The 15,463-nt window shown below is 43.4% G+C and overlaps 1 protein-coding gene and 1 long non-coding RNA gene across 3 annotated transcripts in view; one reads left to right on the forward strand and one right to left on the reverse strand.

The window, feature by feature from the left end:
• Positions 1–15,463, forward strand: part of TET1 (tet methylcytosine dioxygenase 1) — a 64,959-nt gene that overhangs the window by 33,351 nt on the left and 16,145 nt on the right. The window contains exons 6-9 of the mRNA XM_051616622.1: positions 5,624–5,832; positions 7,811–7,961; positions 13,402–13,491; positions 13,936–14,073. Of these exons, the coding sequence (XP_051472582.1) occupies positions 5,624–5,832; positions 7,811–7,961; positions 13,402–13,491; positions 13,936–14,073 (588 nt within the window). The remainder of the gene's footprint in view (positions 1–5,623; positions 5,833–7,810; positions 7,962–13,401; positions 13,492–13,935; positions 14,074–15,463) is intronic.
• LOC127383537 (uncharacterized) overlaps positions 1–15,463 on the reverse strand; it is a 71,328-nt gene that overhangs the window by 25,486 nt on the left and 30,379 nt on the right. The window lies entirely within an intron of this gene.

Genomic DNA, 15,463 nt, shown 5'->3' on the forward strand with positions numbered 1-15,463 from the left:
TGCTGTGCTCCTGCTTTGCACTGGTGCAGGTTGTTATGGAACTGTAACTCAGCAAGGATGAGTTAAGGGTTGTAGCTCAGCCTGCGTGGTGAGGGCTCCCTGCACAAACCTTGTGCAGAGGCAAAATCTGCAGGTTAGAAAACTGTTCTAAATGAGTCATCTAGTTCAGGAAATGACAGGGACTAGTTAAGCTGTGTTCTTACTTCAAAATCAGCTATAGGTACCTGCAAAGGAGACAGTTATTTTACTGAAGAAATTCAGAATGGGCTGGAGGGAGCATTGCAGAGGAATCACCTGGAGGTGAAAAAAAACCTAAAAAGGACCTTTTTCTTGGTTCCCTTTTTTTTTTTCTTCCTGTAATTACAGCCATGTATTTAACTCGCCATTAAAATTTTGTACTATTTGCTAGTGGTGTCTGGTTTATATCATATTCAAGTTAACACAGCTATTCTGGTGATCCTAAACTGGAAAGTAATTTCTCATCTGTATGGTAATTCAGCATCTGTTATGCTGAGCTTCTGCAGTCTGACTCCTAGCTACTCACATAAGTCATGTATGTGCTAATTTAGATAGACTGGCTCATGTTGAAGGACACAGTAATTTTTATTCACAGTGTACTTATTCCTTGTTCCAGAGCTCCTGCCAAGGGTTGAGACAGTTGCTTCAACAATCTAAAAGAAATAATTCAAGTAAGTAGAAGTCACAGAATCGTATAATAGAACCAAGTCAAGCATTTGGACAGCTGAAGCAGGTTTTATTAATAGCATAACTTTACTGATGCTGTTCAATGTATTCAGAAGTTTTTTGAAAAAAGTGGGAGACACCGAAGTTACAAACTGCTGATGATGCAAAGTTGTTCAGGACAGTGAAGAGGAGGGACAGCTATCGTGAGGAGCAGGTAGGACTTGCGATGCAGACACAATGGCCACTAAAATGGTAGGTAGAACTGACTTGATACAGTTACACAAAGAGCAGTGTTGTAGTTTCATATGCAAAGTGATGGCCACTAGGCTGAGTGTCACTGCTTGGTGTAACAGTTCAGTAGACAGTGATTTCAGTGTTCAGCAGTGAGGAAAACAGCAAAAGAAACTGGTGAGAATTACTGGGGAGGAATAAAGAAAACATGAAACCTAATTATGCTTCTGTGAGGAAGCGTGCTGCACCCCAGTCTGGAATACTGTCCAGTCCTGGTTCCTCAAGAAAGCACAACAACTGGGAGAGACAAGTGGAACTACAGACTCTCAGCCTGGCAAGAGGGCAGGGGAGAAAGCAGGGTTCTCTCAGTCTTTGGCAGCATGGAGAGTTGAAGAGCAGTCTGCTCTCCAGTCTCAACCTGTATCAGAAACAAGAGGGCGCTAGCACAGGGCACGTACTCAGCACAAAGAAAAGGTAATGTTTGTTCTTGCACACAGTCTGTAATTAGGCTTTGTCCAGGAATGTAGTGGATGGTAAAATGCTGCATAGATTTAGGAGTGGACAAATGCACAGAAGGCAAATCCTTCAAAAGCTGGGAGGAGATCAGGTCCCCTGAGCTGCAGATAGGTGGCTGTGAGGTGCCTGCTGGTTGTGGAGGAGTGTCTCTGCATCTGAGTGCCCTTCTTACTACTCATGCCTATGCAATTGTTGTTAGGCACTGTCAGGATCAGGGTAAGGCTGGGCAGTCCACTCCTCTGACCTTGTCCTGTTCTTGTGATCTTTAATTTTTAGCATCCCTTTCTGTCTCTCCACCATCCTTGGGTGTGAGGGAATGGAAAACTAACTTCTTGTTTATGTTCTAGTTTGTTGTTGAATTGCTGGATCAAATTCTGCTGTGTATGGCACCTCTTTACTAAATATGCTCTTAACTTTTGGCTCATGCTTTCTGTTAAGAAAATTGTGTTAACTTCTACCTTTGTGGCTCGTAGAAGCAGAGGTTTAGCTGTGCTATGTTGCCATAACAGGTGTTGGTAGTGTTTCTGTGCAAGCTGGCTGGCTGTGGCTCACCTTGAAGGCTGGCTCATATTCTCAGATTCTGCTATTTGAGAGTATCTGGACTAGCTAATAAAATCAACTCCTTGAATTGGTGCCTTCCTTTAGATGTACATGTGAACAAGGACACGTGCATAGCCATAGGAATGTGGAACAGGCATGGTACAGTGGTGGATGCCCAACTACAGCACCAGAGGGACATACAAAACTTGGTTTTGAGAATATTTGAAGAGCTTCCTGCCCAGATCAGCAACCTAAAAGGAACCTCCAAGGATGTTACTTGTGATATTGTGTGTCCAAACATGTATGTGTGTAAGAGAGCTATTTGGAAGGAGCTGTGTCCCATTTCAGTTTTCCTTTTGTCCTAGACATGGTTATGTTGGCAAACAGGTGAGAGAGAGGGTAGCCATAGAATTTAATCCCCAGTGGCCTGAGTGCAGAGCAGGGCTGAGAGCTGTTGGTCAGGCCTCATGGGGGAGTTGGTCAGGTCTGTTGCTTTCCACAAGTGCTGCCCTGTGGCTGAAACAGATTATTCATGGTCAGTGTGTGTCTTTTGATGGATACTCAGTGCTGATGGCAACTAGTGCTTGCTAAAATGAGTTCAGGGATAATCTGGCCCTACATACCTGCAAAAAGGAGAGGATATGACATTTGAGTGTTACACAATACTTTACAAACATAATACAAGTCTGTTTTGTTGATTATATTATTTTTCAATGTGAGTCACTAGGAAGGTGTGGTTATTTTGTGTGGAAAAGCAATTGCAGGGGAGTTTTTTATTTTCCCATTTTAAAAACATAGCTTTAAAGTTTCACCACTGAAAAATGTTTATTTTATTATTCCTTTTAAATGCATTAGGGACCAAAACTGATCAGACTGGAGTATTAAATGGTTTACTGTATCACTTTTGTTAACTACATCAGAGAAATCATGAAGGACCAACTTCAGGACGCAAGATTTGCCAACTGATTTGGGTGTTGTTCACAGTCTGAGGAAACATTCAGGGACTTGCTCTGTTTGTTACATGTTTGACTTAATATTGGGCATCTCAGTGTTTCATAGTTGAACAATAAGTACACTGGAAGTTATGTTTGCAAATTTTTCATAGCAAATAAATACATGTTTTAAATTATTGCATGAAGGATTGATAAATAAACTGCATTACTGTCATCTTTTCTGGCTCTGGCAGTGTACTAATCCCATTTGCCTTACTGAGGAGGACGCTGTCAAATGCATGCTGAAAACAAAGTGAACTACAGTGTAAGCTGAAATTTTGTATGTGCTACTCTTCTGATGACATCAAGAGAGTGTTGCTGTTGTATGAATTTAACAAATATGACCTTTCCATCAAGTAAATGGGAGGGTAGTTGGTTAAAACACTGTTGTCTAGGGATGTTTAAGGCTGAAAATATCTTGGAACCACCCTGAGTAATTTGAGGCTGCAGAAACTGGAATAGAAATGAGTAAATAATTGGAGACAGCTTAAGAGTAATTCAAGAAATGATTGGTCAACTAACTTACTAGGTCCATTACTTTGAAAAACAGTAAGAAACATGATCTGGAAGCACATCAGGCAAAGACTTGATAACCAGTACACAGCCTGTAGTTGTGTTTTGGGTTGTACCACTTAGGTAACCCCAAGCTTAGTTACAAAAGCAAATGCAGTCAGTTTGACTTCTGCTTAATATATTTATAATATAATATGCATATGATTTATTGTAGAGTTCAGAAATGTATTTGTCATTGGGCATTAGGAAACAAATTACAAGTTGGAAATTAACAGAGTAATCAGTATTAATGTAACTAAGAAATCACCAAGTCAAACTGCCACAGCTGCAGTGGCATTTTCCTCCACTAGAAAAATTGTTTAGTCATCAAGAAGACCGTGGTGTCTCTTTGATTCCATGTATTCAGTTGTCCTGCTCAAATGTGCCTTTCTTTGTATGGAGTGTGGAATTGCTGTGGATTGATGATGATTACAAACTGTGTTTATTGTCTCTGTGAGAAGGTCAGCCTAGGCATGTGAAGGGCCATGGGCAGTTGGTATGGAAAGGCAGCACAGCTCCAGCTCTGCCTGCACTGTCCCTGCCTGCAGGCCTGCAGGGACTGGTGGTTTTGGGGCAGGTTGTGCTCTTTGAAGTCCAAAATGGTCAGGTGAGACAAGTCCCTATTTCTGGTAACAAAAGGACAGGAGTGCTCCAGATGTGGTGTCAGGTGAGCACACAGTGTAACCTGCTAAGAGCCACAGAAATTAAGTTCAGACAACTAATAAATCCACTAGATACCTTTGTGGCCTGAAAGATGATGGATTGTAAAGTGGTTTTGGCTCCAATAAGAATATTGCATTCTCTACTGCCTGCATAATGAAGCGAATTCCAAGGATGTTTAGCTCCAGGGAAGTGTGGTGTTAGCCTAAAGGAAGCTGTAAATTTTCTTCCTGTCCATTTGTAATTTTTCCTGGACTGTGTATTTCCAGTTTAGAAGGATATGAGAACCCAAAAAGGGCAACCTGATGTTGTACTGAGAAACTAAGAAGTACCAGATTTCTCTATTGAAATGTTACAAAGTCTAGAAAGAGAAGGAAAACATAAAAAGCATCACTCTTCATGCCAAGTAACAAAATTAAATTCTTCTCCTTTTGACTTGGAAGGAGCTGGGCTGCCTCAGAACTATAAAACTCACACTGATATTAATACCCTCTTGTATATCAGCTGTAATAGATTTTCTGTAAACCTCACTCAAAGGTAAATTAATTTTCTTTCTTTATAAAAAATACTGTACTGGTTGATCAGTTACAACCAGGGCTCCTTTTGAGGAATGGTATCGCAGATCCCTTTGCTTGTGTTCTCATTAAGCCTGAGGCTGACTGAAAGGCTGTATGATTAACTTTAGAAGGGTGATGCTTTCTCCCTTGACACAAATTAAGTTTGCTTCTTCCTGCTAAGCCTGCACAGCTTCCCTCTGAGACTGTTTCATTGAAAAGCTTTTCATTTGCAGATTAATTGTAAGTGTACTTTGGTCTCCACTTTTAAAGAGTTCAAATAATTCACATTCGTAGCTGATCAGGCTAGGGGTCACATGTGAGTGACAGCTGCATGTCTGGTAACAAACAAGCTTTGTCAGCAGGCCAACAGGGGATCTGGGAGAACTCAGGTATTCAGAGAGTGAGTAAAAAAACTCAGTTGCCTTCCTGCTTTTATAGTCCCTGACTGTGGTAACCATCCTAACCCATGTGTCCGAGTGCTTTTGTGATGTGCTTTTCTGTACCTGCCTTCTGGGTTTTGGCAGTATGTTTTCAGTATTATTTTCAATGTAAATGTTAGGTTTGCAGTGAATCTGTTGTCTCAGTATTGTTATTTACTTCTAATAGTTATTTTCCTCTTAATCCACCTTCTTTATTGTTTGTGTAGAACACCTAAAATATTCTTCCTCCTGTAAAAATGTACTGCTATTACTTCTACAGGTAAAAAGGCAATGCCAAATCATGTTCTACACCAGAGATCAGTGTGTGATGCTGTTCTGGTCCTGCTTGCTGATGGGCCCTCTCTGGGTAGCAGTGTTCCTTACTCTTCCAGGCCTTGCACGTCCCAGAGAAGAGTAACATATTGTGTGTTTTCTATGCTTCTCCAAGAATAAAACCAAATTCTTCTTCCAGGTGATCCGAAGAAGCAGTGATGAGGAGAAGCTGCTGTGCTTGGTCCGTCAGCGTGCAGGACACCACTGCCAAACTGCTGTCATTGTGATCCTCATCCTGGCCTGGGAAGGGATCCCCCACCTCCTGGCTGACACACTTTACAAGGAGCTGACACAGAGTCTCAGAAAGTATGGCTGTCCCACCAGCCGCAGATGTGCCCTCAACGAAGAGTAAGTTGCCTTCATAGGGAGTGATTGCCGTGTTGCCTTCTGAATGGTCTGCAGTAAAGAACTTGCCAATTCAATAGTTGGGCTCCTAAAATAAATGCACAGAAGCTCATGTAAAACTGCAAGCTTACCAGGTGCCATTCCAGTATGAAATGTATTAGTTCCTGGCTTTTCCTAGAGACCAGACTCCAAGACATGCCGTGCCCAGGGAAAGAGGTGACAATGAGCTGCTCTCCTGGCTCTGCACACTGTCCAGACACAGGCAGTGTGCCCCTGGTACACATGGCCATGCTGATGAGCTGCTGAGAAGGTGCTTATGTGGCTTTTTTATATAAACGAGAGATTGAACACTCAGAATCTTCTTCTCTGTGCCTCTGAGAGGGTTTATTTTAATTGACATCCTTGCTAGGCAACTCAGGAAGAGTGGGCTTGATGAGGGGACAGTGAGGTAGATTGAGACCTGGCTGTGTGACAGATCTCAGAGGGTGGTGATCAATGGTTGAGTTGGAGGCCAGTAGCCAGTGGTGTCCCCCAGGGATCAATACTTGGTCTGGTCTTGTTCAACACGTTCATCAGTGGTCTGGATGAGGGGACAGAGCGTATCCTCAGCAGGTTTGCTGATGATACAAAGCTGGGAGGGGTGGCTGGCATTCCAGAGGCTTGTGCTGCTGTTCAGTGTCACCTGGACAGGCTGGAGAGTTGGGCAGAGAAGAACCTCAGATTCAATAAAAGCAAATATAGGGTCCTGCACCTAGGAAGAAAGAACCCCAAGCACCAATATAGGTTAGGGGCGGATCTCCTGGAAAGCATTTCGGAGGAGAAGGATGTTGGAATCCTTACAGACAGTAGATTATCCATCAACCAGCAATGTGCCCTTGCTGCCAAGAAGGCCAGTAGAATCCTGGGGTGCATAAAGAATACTGTGGCAAATAGGTGGAGGGAGGTCATTCTCCCCCTCTACTCTGCCCTGGTAAGGCCACAGCTGGAGAACTGCATCCAGTTCTGGGCTCCACAGTTCAAGAGAGACAGGGAGCTACTGGAGATAGTCCAGAGGAGGGTGATGAAGTTGATAGAGGGACTCTAACTCCTCCTTTATGAGGAAAGGCTGAAAGAGCTGGGACTCTTGAGCCTGGAGATGAGAAGGCTCAGGGGAGATCTTATCAATGTATATAAGCATCTAAAGGGTGGGTGCAAGGAAGATGGAGACAGGCTCTTTTCTGTGGGACAAACAGGTACAAGTTAGAACATAGGAAGTTCCATTTAAATGAGGCTGAGGAAAAACTTCTTTACAGTGATGGTGATGGAGCACTGGAATGGGCTGCTCCGGGAGGTTGTGGAGTCTCCTTCTCCAGAGATATCCAAGACCCACCTGGATACTGTCCTGTGTTAAGTGCTTTAGGTTACCCTCCTTCAGTGGGAGAGTTGGACTAGATGATCTCTAGAGGTCCCTTCTAACTCCAGCAATTCTGTGATTCTGTGACTAGGTGATTAATTGCATCTGAGCACTGGGCAGTGCTGCCTTCATGCTGATTTTTGTGTACTCCACATTTAGCAGACTCTGATACCTGTACAGTGACCTGGATCTAATGCTTGTGTTGTTAAAGGCTAGGGCTGAGTTGTTCCACTTCGGAAGTTAGATCCATTTGGAGCTAATGGTATTGCTGCACACTACAAATTAGTTGTTTAATTTAGGGGTAACCCTTCATAACAGTGGTATTTTCTTGGATAAAGATTTTACCAAACTGGAGAAGTCAGAGTAGCTTGGGTGTATTTATACAGCTATAAGCAAGTGTTATGTATGTCTTAATGGGAGAAAAGGTCAGTCCTCTACATGTTAATATTTCCTTGACAGAAAAGATCTGGTTAAACCATGAATTTTTTTGAATTCCTGGGTTGCTACGCTGCAAATAATAAAAGATAGCACTGACCCAAAAAAAACCTGTATAATCAGCTGACTCGACATGTCTGTTTCCTTTCATAGTCGTACTTGTGCATGTCAAGGACTTGATCCAGAAACTTGTGGAGCATCGTTCTCATTTGGCTGTTCATGGAGTATGTATTTCAATGGCTGTAAGTTTGCCAGAAGCAAAAACCCCAGGAAATTCAGGCTTCTCACTGATGACCCTAAACAAGTAAGATTTATTTTATTTCTTGTATTGTTTTGTTTTCCTCCAAACACTTACTCTGATTTTCAGAACTAGAAATTGAATCTATGGATATCCACCCCTTCTCTCTCATATGTATGCATAGCTTAGCACACAGGAACCCAAGTAAACGTTTTGTTACTCTAGTATTTATAATTTTTCCATTGTATGAAAACTCAGTGTTGTTTACTATGTATTTAAATACCTTAAAATTAACCTTAAGTGCTTTTCTGTATGCATATTTAGCTCCACGGTGTAATTCTGTACCAAATGTTAATTCTAAGTATAAAACACAGCTAAAGGTTTGTCTAAGCACCAAGGCTGCACCTCAGAAGTTCAGTCTTTCTGCCTTGTGATGGGAAACATGGTACCTCAGGTTGTCCTGCTTTTCACACTGCTGTCTGAGCAGCTGACAGGCTGGGCTTCTGTCTGCCACCTAGAATAAACTGGGTTTTTTGTGCTTTGTAAATGCTCTTGAAGGAATGAATACACTCAAGTGTGCAGTGAAATGCTGCTGCAGTTGCTGCTGCCGGGTGTCAGTGCTGACACAAAGCTGAGAGAGCACAGAAAATAGGGACGGATTATGGCAAGTAACAAACCTCAAAAAAACAAACCCAACCAAATTAATTTTCTACATGGGAATTATGTTCATGTAGAAGGAATAAAGGTGTTGTAAGCTGATAACTGCTGCCTGATGGTCATATATCCCTCAGGGTAACTCCCCAGTGCCTTCTGTTCAGGCTATAGATGTCTCTAAGCCCACTTCCCTGTGGAACTCTAGATACAAGTATCACATCTGGCAGACTTGACGAGAGGTAGACCATAGGGCAGTCAGTTATCCAGCTCTCCCTCTGGGTTACCCTCCCAGTAATATTTCTCAGCTCCTGAACTCCACTGCTGTCAGCCATGGAACAGCCCCAGCCAGCTGAGTCCAGATGGGAGCAGAGGTGGTTTTGCCTTTTCCTTGGGTACTGTGGATGCATATGCATACACAGTGTGAAACATTGCTTTTTTGGAACAGAGAGATGTCATTTGAGTCACTGGAGATAGTATTCTTCTCAAGTCCTCATTTTTTTCCTGCAAGATTTGACGAAGTACCTTTCATGCATATTGTGGATGAGGGCAGAGCCCTCAGCCTCCTCTGAGCTGTGCTTTGGGTCTTCACAGACCTCACTAGCACTTCAGGTGGGGAACCTCTGCCTCAGCAGCACAGAGCACACATGGCCCTCCTGTCCTTCCCACTGCCTACAGACTAAGGCAGCACAAGCTGAAAAGAGCCCTGCATGTCTCAAGAGGGAATTTGTTTTATAAATTTTCAGTTTCTAGAAAAACATGCTTATTGGGCGTTTCTTCACTTTAGGAATCCTGTTCCTTCTCCTTTGTCCTTGTGCATTCTGTCAGATACTGTGTTCTTAGGTTCTCCCCCCTGGCTAGTGCTGTGCAGGGAGTGTTCTGTGCATGTGTTTTCTCTGTAGGCTTCTGATGTTTATAAGAACATTAGCTGGGGAAACAACAAAGGTGGCCCCCCTCCTCTCTACAGTCTAATGAAATATCAGGCTGTGCCAGATCTCTTTATGTGAGCTCAAATAGATGGTCTGTAATTAGAATATGCTCTTTGAGACTGCAAAGTGGCATCACTTCCTCAGAGGCTGTGAAATGGCCGCCCTGAGCTCCATTTGGACACTTGGTCAAGCACAGCAGCACCTAGAGATGAGCTATCTCATGAGATCTACCTGTACATTTTTGGAGGAGAATGCCTTCTACCTCAGTTTAAAAGCAGTTGCTTAAAAGGGAAGATTACTGAACCAGGAGATTTTCTAGATGTGTAACCTAAAAGTGCATTCCCTTATTTCCCCTCTTCCATGGGATTTGTTTTAAAGCTTCTTTGGATTCTGCAGCTGAGAGGGGATGAGAGTTGCAGAGCACACAGGTACTCCATAATGATGTGTGCCCTCAGCCTGCTGCTGTGCAAAAGCCTCCAGCTGTAGGTGACAGAGGTACCCAGGCACTTGTAGTGCTTATGCAGGTTGTCAGTGCATCTCAAAGAAGTGAAATTACTGGTAAATAATTTCTCGTTTGGTCTCGTCATTAAGTTTTTTAGCAGGTTCTTTTAGCTAAATACTGGATACTGATAATTTTGCAGATGACATAAAGCTAGGAGGTATAGTAAATTAAGAAGAAATTAGTTGGAAGTCAAGAAAGATTTGGATCATTTGAGGCACTGGATGGAGTGAGGTGTGTGATACACCTAGATAAGAATAGTACATAGGATAGATAATTAAGGATGTGTTGTTGGGTACTTGATGGTAAAGGGGCTTGAGATAATTGGTCAACATTCAAGGACCACTTCTTGCAAGCTCAGGATCAGAGCATCCCAGTGGGTAGGAAATCAAGTAAGGGAGCCAGGAGACCAGCATGGTTAAACAAGGAACTGCTGGGCAAACTCAAGTGGAAAAAGAGTATCTATGGATCATGGAAGGAGGGGCTGGCCACTTGGGAGGAATATAGGACTGTTGTCAGAGGATGTAAGGAGGCAATTAGGAAAGCTAAGGCCTCCTTGGAGCTAAACCTTGCTAGTGAGGTCAAAGACAATAGAAAGGGCTTCTTCAAATACATTGCAGATAGACCTAACACTAGAGGCAGTACAGGCCCACTGCTGGATACGGTGGGTGCCCTGGTGGAAGAGCCTTCTTTGCCTCTGTACTGCTGCAGACTCATCCCATGAGCCCCAGATCCCTAAGCCCCAGAAGAAGTCAGGATGAAGGACGAGTTTGCTGTGGTAGATGAGGATTGGGTTAGGGATCAGTTAAGCAATCTGGACATCCATGAATTGATGGGTCTGGATGGAATGCACCCGTGGGTGCTGAAGGAGCTGGTGGAGGTCATTGCTAGGCCACTCTCCATCATCTTTGGAAGTCGTGGGCAACAGGAGAGGTGCCTGAGGACTGGAGGATAGCAAATGTCACTCCAGTCTACAAGAAGGGCAAGAAGGAGGACCTGGGTAATTATAGACTGGTCAGCCTCACCTCCATCCCTGGAAAGGTGATGGAACAACTTGTTCTTGGCACTATCTCTTGGCATATCAAGGATGAGGGGGTCATTAAGAGCAGTCAACAAGGTTTTACCAAGGGGAAGTCATGTTTGACCAACCTTATAGCCTTCTATGAGGAAGTAACTAGGTGGATAGATGATGGTAGGGCAGTAGGTGTGGATTATCTTGATTTCAGTAAAGCATTTGATACTGTCTCCCACAGCATCCTTGTAGATAAGCTGAGGAAGCGTGGTCTTGATGGTCAGGTAGTGAGGTGGATCAAGAACTGATTGAAAGGAAGAAGTCAGAGAGTTGTGGTCAATGGGACAGAATCTAGTTGGAGGTTTGTGACTAGTGGAGTCCCTCAGGGGTCGGTACTGGGACCGGTACTGTTCAATATTTTCATCAAGGACCTGGATGAGGGAACAGAGTGTGCCCTCAGCAAGTTTGCTGATGACACTAGACTGGGAGGAGTGGCTGACACACCAGAAGGCTGTGCTGCCACTCAGCAAGACCTAGACAGGCTGGAGAGTTGGGTGGGGAGAAACTTGATGAAATTCACAAGGGCAAGTGTAGAGTCTTGCATCTGGGGAAGAACAACCCCATGTACCAGTACAGGTTGGGGTTGACCTGCTGGAGAGCAGTGTAGGAGAAAGGGACTTGGGGGTCCTGGTAGACAGGAGTATGACCATGAGCCAGCAATGTGCCCTGGTGGCCAAGAAGGCCAATGGCATCCTGGGGTGCATTAGAAAGGGGGTGGTTAGTAGGTCAAGGGAGGTTCTCCTCCCCCTCTATTCTGCCTTGGTGAGGCCACATCTGGAATATTGTGTCCAGTTCTGGGCCCCTCAGTTCCAGAAGGACAGAGAACTGCTGGAAAGAGTGCAGCGCAGAGCCAGAGAGATGCTGACGGGAGTGGAACATCTCCCTGATGAGGAAAGGCTGAGGGAGCTGGGTCTCTCGAGCCTGGAGAAGAGGAGGCTGAGGGGTGACCTCATCAGTGTTTACAAATATGTTCAGGGTGAGTGTCAGGAGGACAGAGCCAGGCTTTGTTCAGGGATGTCCAGTGACAGGACAAGGGGCAGTGGGCGCAAACTGGAGCAGAGGAGGTTCCATGTGAATATCAGGAAGAACTTCTTTGCTGTGAGAGTGACAGAGCCCTGGGACAGGCTGCCCAGATAGCTTGTGGAGTCTCCTTCTCTGGAGACATTAAAAACCTGCCTGGACACATTCCTGTGTGATGTGCTCTGGGTGATCCTGCTCTGGCAGGGGGGTTGGACTGGATGATCTTTCCAGGCCCCTCCCAACCCCTAAGATGCTGTGATTCTGCAGTTCATAAAAACTTGTGGTTCAATAAACAGTTGATAAACTAGTTATAGCATGAGTTAAAAATGCAGTATCCTTTTGTAAGGTATCATCACATTAAAAAATGTTGAAGTATCTTTATAGGTTTATATACATTGCTCTTTACAAGATATATGGTGATCAATGGTTTGGGATATTTTTAAACAAAATCAAGAAAGCAGTAATTTTTTGCCACTACACACTACGCACAACTGAAGCTGTGATTGTCTCTCAAAGCCTGGTCCCTGGAGGAAAGCTAAGCAGGGAGTGTATCACCACCCTTCTCCTCCCCTCAGTTGGTGATTTTCCTGGAAAAGTAAAAATGTAAGAAAATAATTTAGGGATTGTTTCTATAAATAAGAGCTAAAAGGTTACGCTGCTGTAGAAGCCCACCTAGCTACTTCCATGTTTATATGGAATATTACTTCCTAATCTAGTAAGTATTCTCATGAGATCCTAAGTTTTGTACCTCTGAGGAACAAAAAAGTGTTCCTGGGAAGAGCCCTGTTATGTTAGAAGCACACCCCTTTCCCTGAGAGCTGAGATTCATGTTTGGAGCAACTTATATGATGAAAAGGAAAAGAAGGTAGAAGCTGAGGATTCTTTTAGCAGGGCTGGATCAACATAAAGGCCCCACAAGCAAAACACTAAAAGAAGACCTAGGTTCCACCTCCACTCAGTAAAGGGTATAATTTTTTTCTCCTAGATGTTAATTCTCTGTTTTCTGTGGAACATACCTCATTCCCTGACAGTATAGGGTATTGGAAGAGGGAAAGGAGGGAGAAATTAGTTCCTTGTGTGTTGGGTTTCTTCACCCTAGCAGGTATTGTCTGATGTTGTTTGGTTGATTTATATGTAACAATTTTGGTAATTTAGTCATGCAGAAGCAGAGTTATTTATGGTTGGTGCCTAAAGGCAGCAGAATGTTAGTCAGAGTAATACAATATAAAATAGAGGCAGACTTCCTTAGCTTTGCTGACTTCTCAGGCATCTCTAAACTGGATTAGACTCTTTAGAGCGCTGTCATTTGCGTTAAAATGTTGCCTTTCTCTGCAGGAGGAACTTCTTGAAAATAATTTGCAAACTTTAGCTACTGATGTGGCTCCAGTTTACAAAAAGCTTGCTCCTGAAGCTTTCCAGAACCAGGTAGGTCTGTGAGAGTCAACTAGTGTAGCTGTCGTTCTGAACAGGCCGCATAGTTTGAAAACAGATGAAACCCCACAGTTGATGGCCAGCAGCTCTTCACCAGTCATGTGGTGAATCCCCTCGCTGACTTACAGCAGTTCTTTCCTTTGGCTGCTTTTGAAATATGCCCCCTTTTTTATTTCAACCGACTGTTCAGTTGTGCCTTGAGCCGTGCACGTGGAAAAGGCCTAGAGATAATACTGTAAATAAAACGTTTTCCTTCTATCAAGACATCTTGGCTCTAGCCGAGCTGTTAGATCTTGATGGCTGGGCTAAGTGTTGCATGTTCCCTAGGAAAGTACCTGCTTTCTGGTTATTATTCCTGGCTGCATTGAGTCTGCTCCAAGTGGGGTTCCAAGTTGCTGACTTTCAGTCCCAAGTACCTGTAGTTTCCTTTACTTTCAGGTGGAAAACGAGCACATGGGCCCAGACTGCCGGCTGGGCTCCAAGGACGGCCGGCCCTTCTCGGGGGTGACAGCCTGCATCGACTTCTGTGCCCACGCCCATAAGGACACACACAACATGCACAATGGCAGCACCGTGGTATGTACGCAGGGCGTTCTCACTTGTACTGCTCACTCCTGTCATTGCTCTGCGGTTTAAGATGCTGCTGGATTTAGTGGGTACATCTGTATGAAGTGTTTTAAGGGACTGTAAATTAAACTGCTCACTGCCCTTTATACCTTCCTATGTTATTTGTATATATTTATTGCTGGTCTACCAAGGACATAAGTTCATCATTACAGAACAGATTGAGAGAGGTTTGGGAGTGATGATCCTTCCTGCAAAATACCTTAATCCTTTTAAGGCTCCCAGGCCCTTTGGAGAGGACCGGTCATAGGACAGATAAGCCATCCACAGTAGAGGTTTGATGTTCAAAAGCAAATAATTATCTAACCAAGGAGTTGCACAGACTTCTGTAGAGGAAGAGCTAAAACAAATGGATTCATTATTAAGCTGCCTCTCTCAGGCACAATTCTCATTGCATTTACTTTTTCTTGCACTGTGTGCTTCCCACATCTCATGTTAGTCTGGTAACTAGTTGTGGAGAGTGTGATGGCATGGTGGGTCAGGTGACTGTTCTGATCCTTACATCTCAGTATGAAAGAAAACACACAGATACGGGTGTTTTGGTGTGGTCATTATAGTGAGAAAGTCAGTTGGGAATTACTCAGTCAAGTGATCTTATAGAGACTGAGACCATAGTCTTGAAGAAAGACAACCTCAAAAGAGAGAATATAAAATAAAGCTGGCAGTCTGTTTTTTAAGTAGTTAGAGCGTGGCAGTGCTTTAGCTAGGATGGTGTATTGGACATCAGTGGAGAATGCTCAAGAATAATTTCTTAATCAAAGGATGCATATCTGGATAAAATAAATCCATCTAAAGTCTCTGCCTACTCTAGAAATAGTCTTTTTAAAAATTTGGACATGAAGTTTTAAGTATTATGTTGCTATGATTCATTCAATGTTGCATTTAGACATATACATAACACTTAGCATTTGTATGTGACACCAGTGAAACTGCTGGAACAGTTGCTTAATGTAAATTGTGCTTGTGTGTTTGGCAAATGGCCATTAAAATATGGAAGCAAGTCTTGGAATTCACCAGGAATGCCACTCCTGAATAGACTTCATGTTTTTGCCTAGTACTAAGTGCCAGTTATATGCAGATATTCGGTGAGAACAAGCTGGAAGTGGACTTGCCAAATGATTAGTGAGATGCCACAAGTGAGGTCATGTGTAAGTGCAGTCACCTCAAAGCTTCTGAATCACAAGAATTCAAACATCTTGAGGATCCCAAGTTTGAAAAAGATACTTCCCTTTCATGACAAACTGCATTACATACTTCTAAATTAAATTTAGGTATTCTGAAAATAATAATACTTCAAGTTCAACATTGTCTCCTAACTTAAAGACAAAATGAAATGGAAACT

The sequence above is a fragment of the Apus apus genome, chromosome 4, assembly GCF_020740795.1.
Source record: "Apus apus isolate bApuApu2 chromosome 4, bApuApu2.pri.cur, whole genome shotgun sequence".
Lineage (NCBI taxonomy): Eukaryota > Metazoa > Chordata > Aves > Apodiformes > Apodidae > Apus > Apus apus.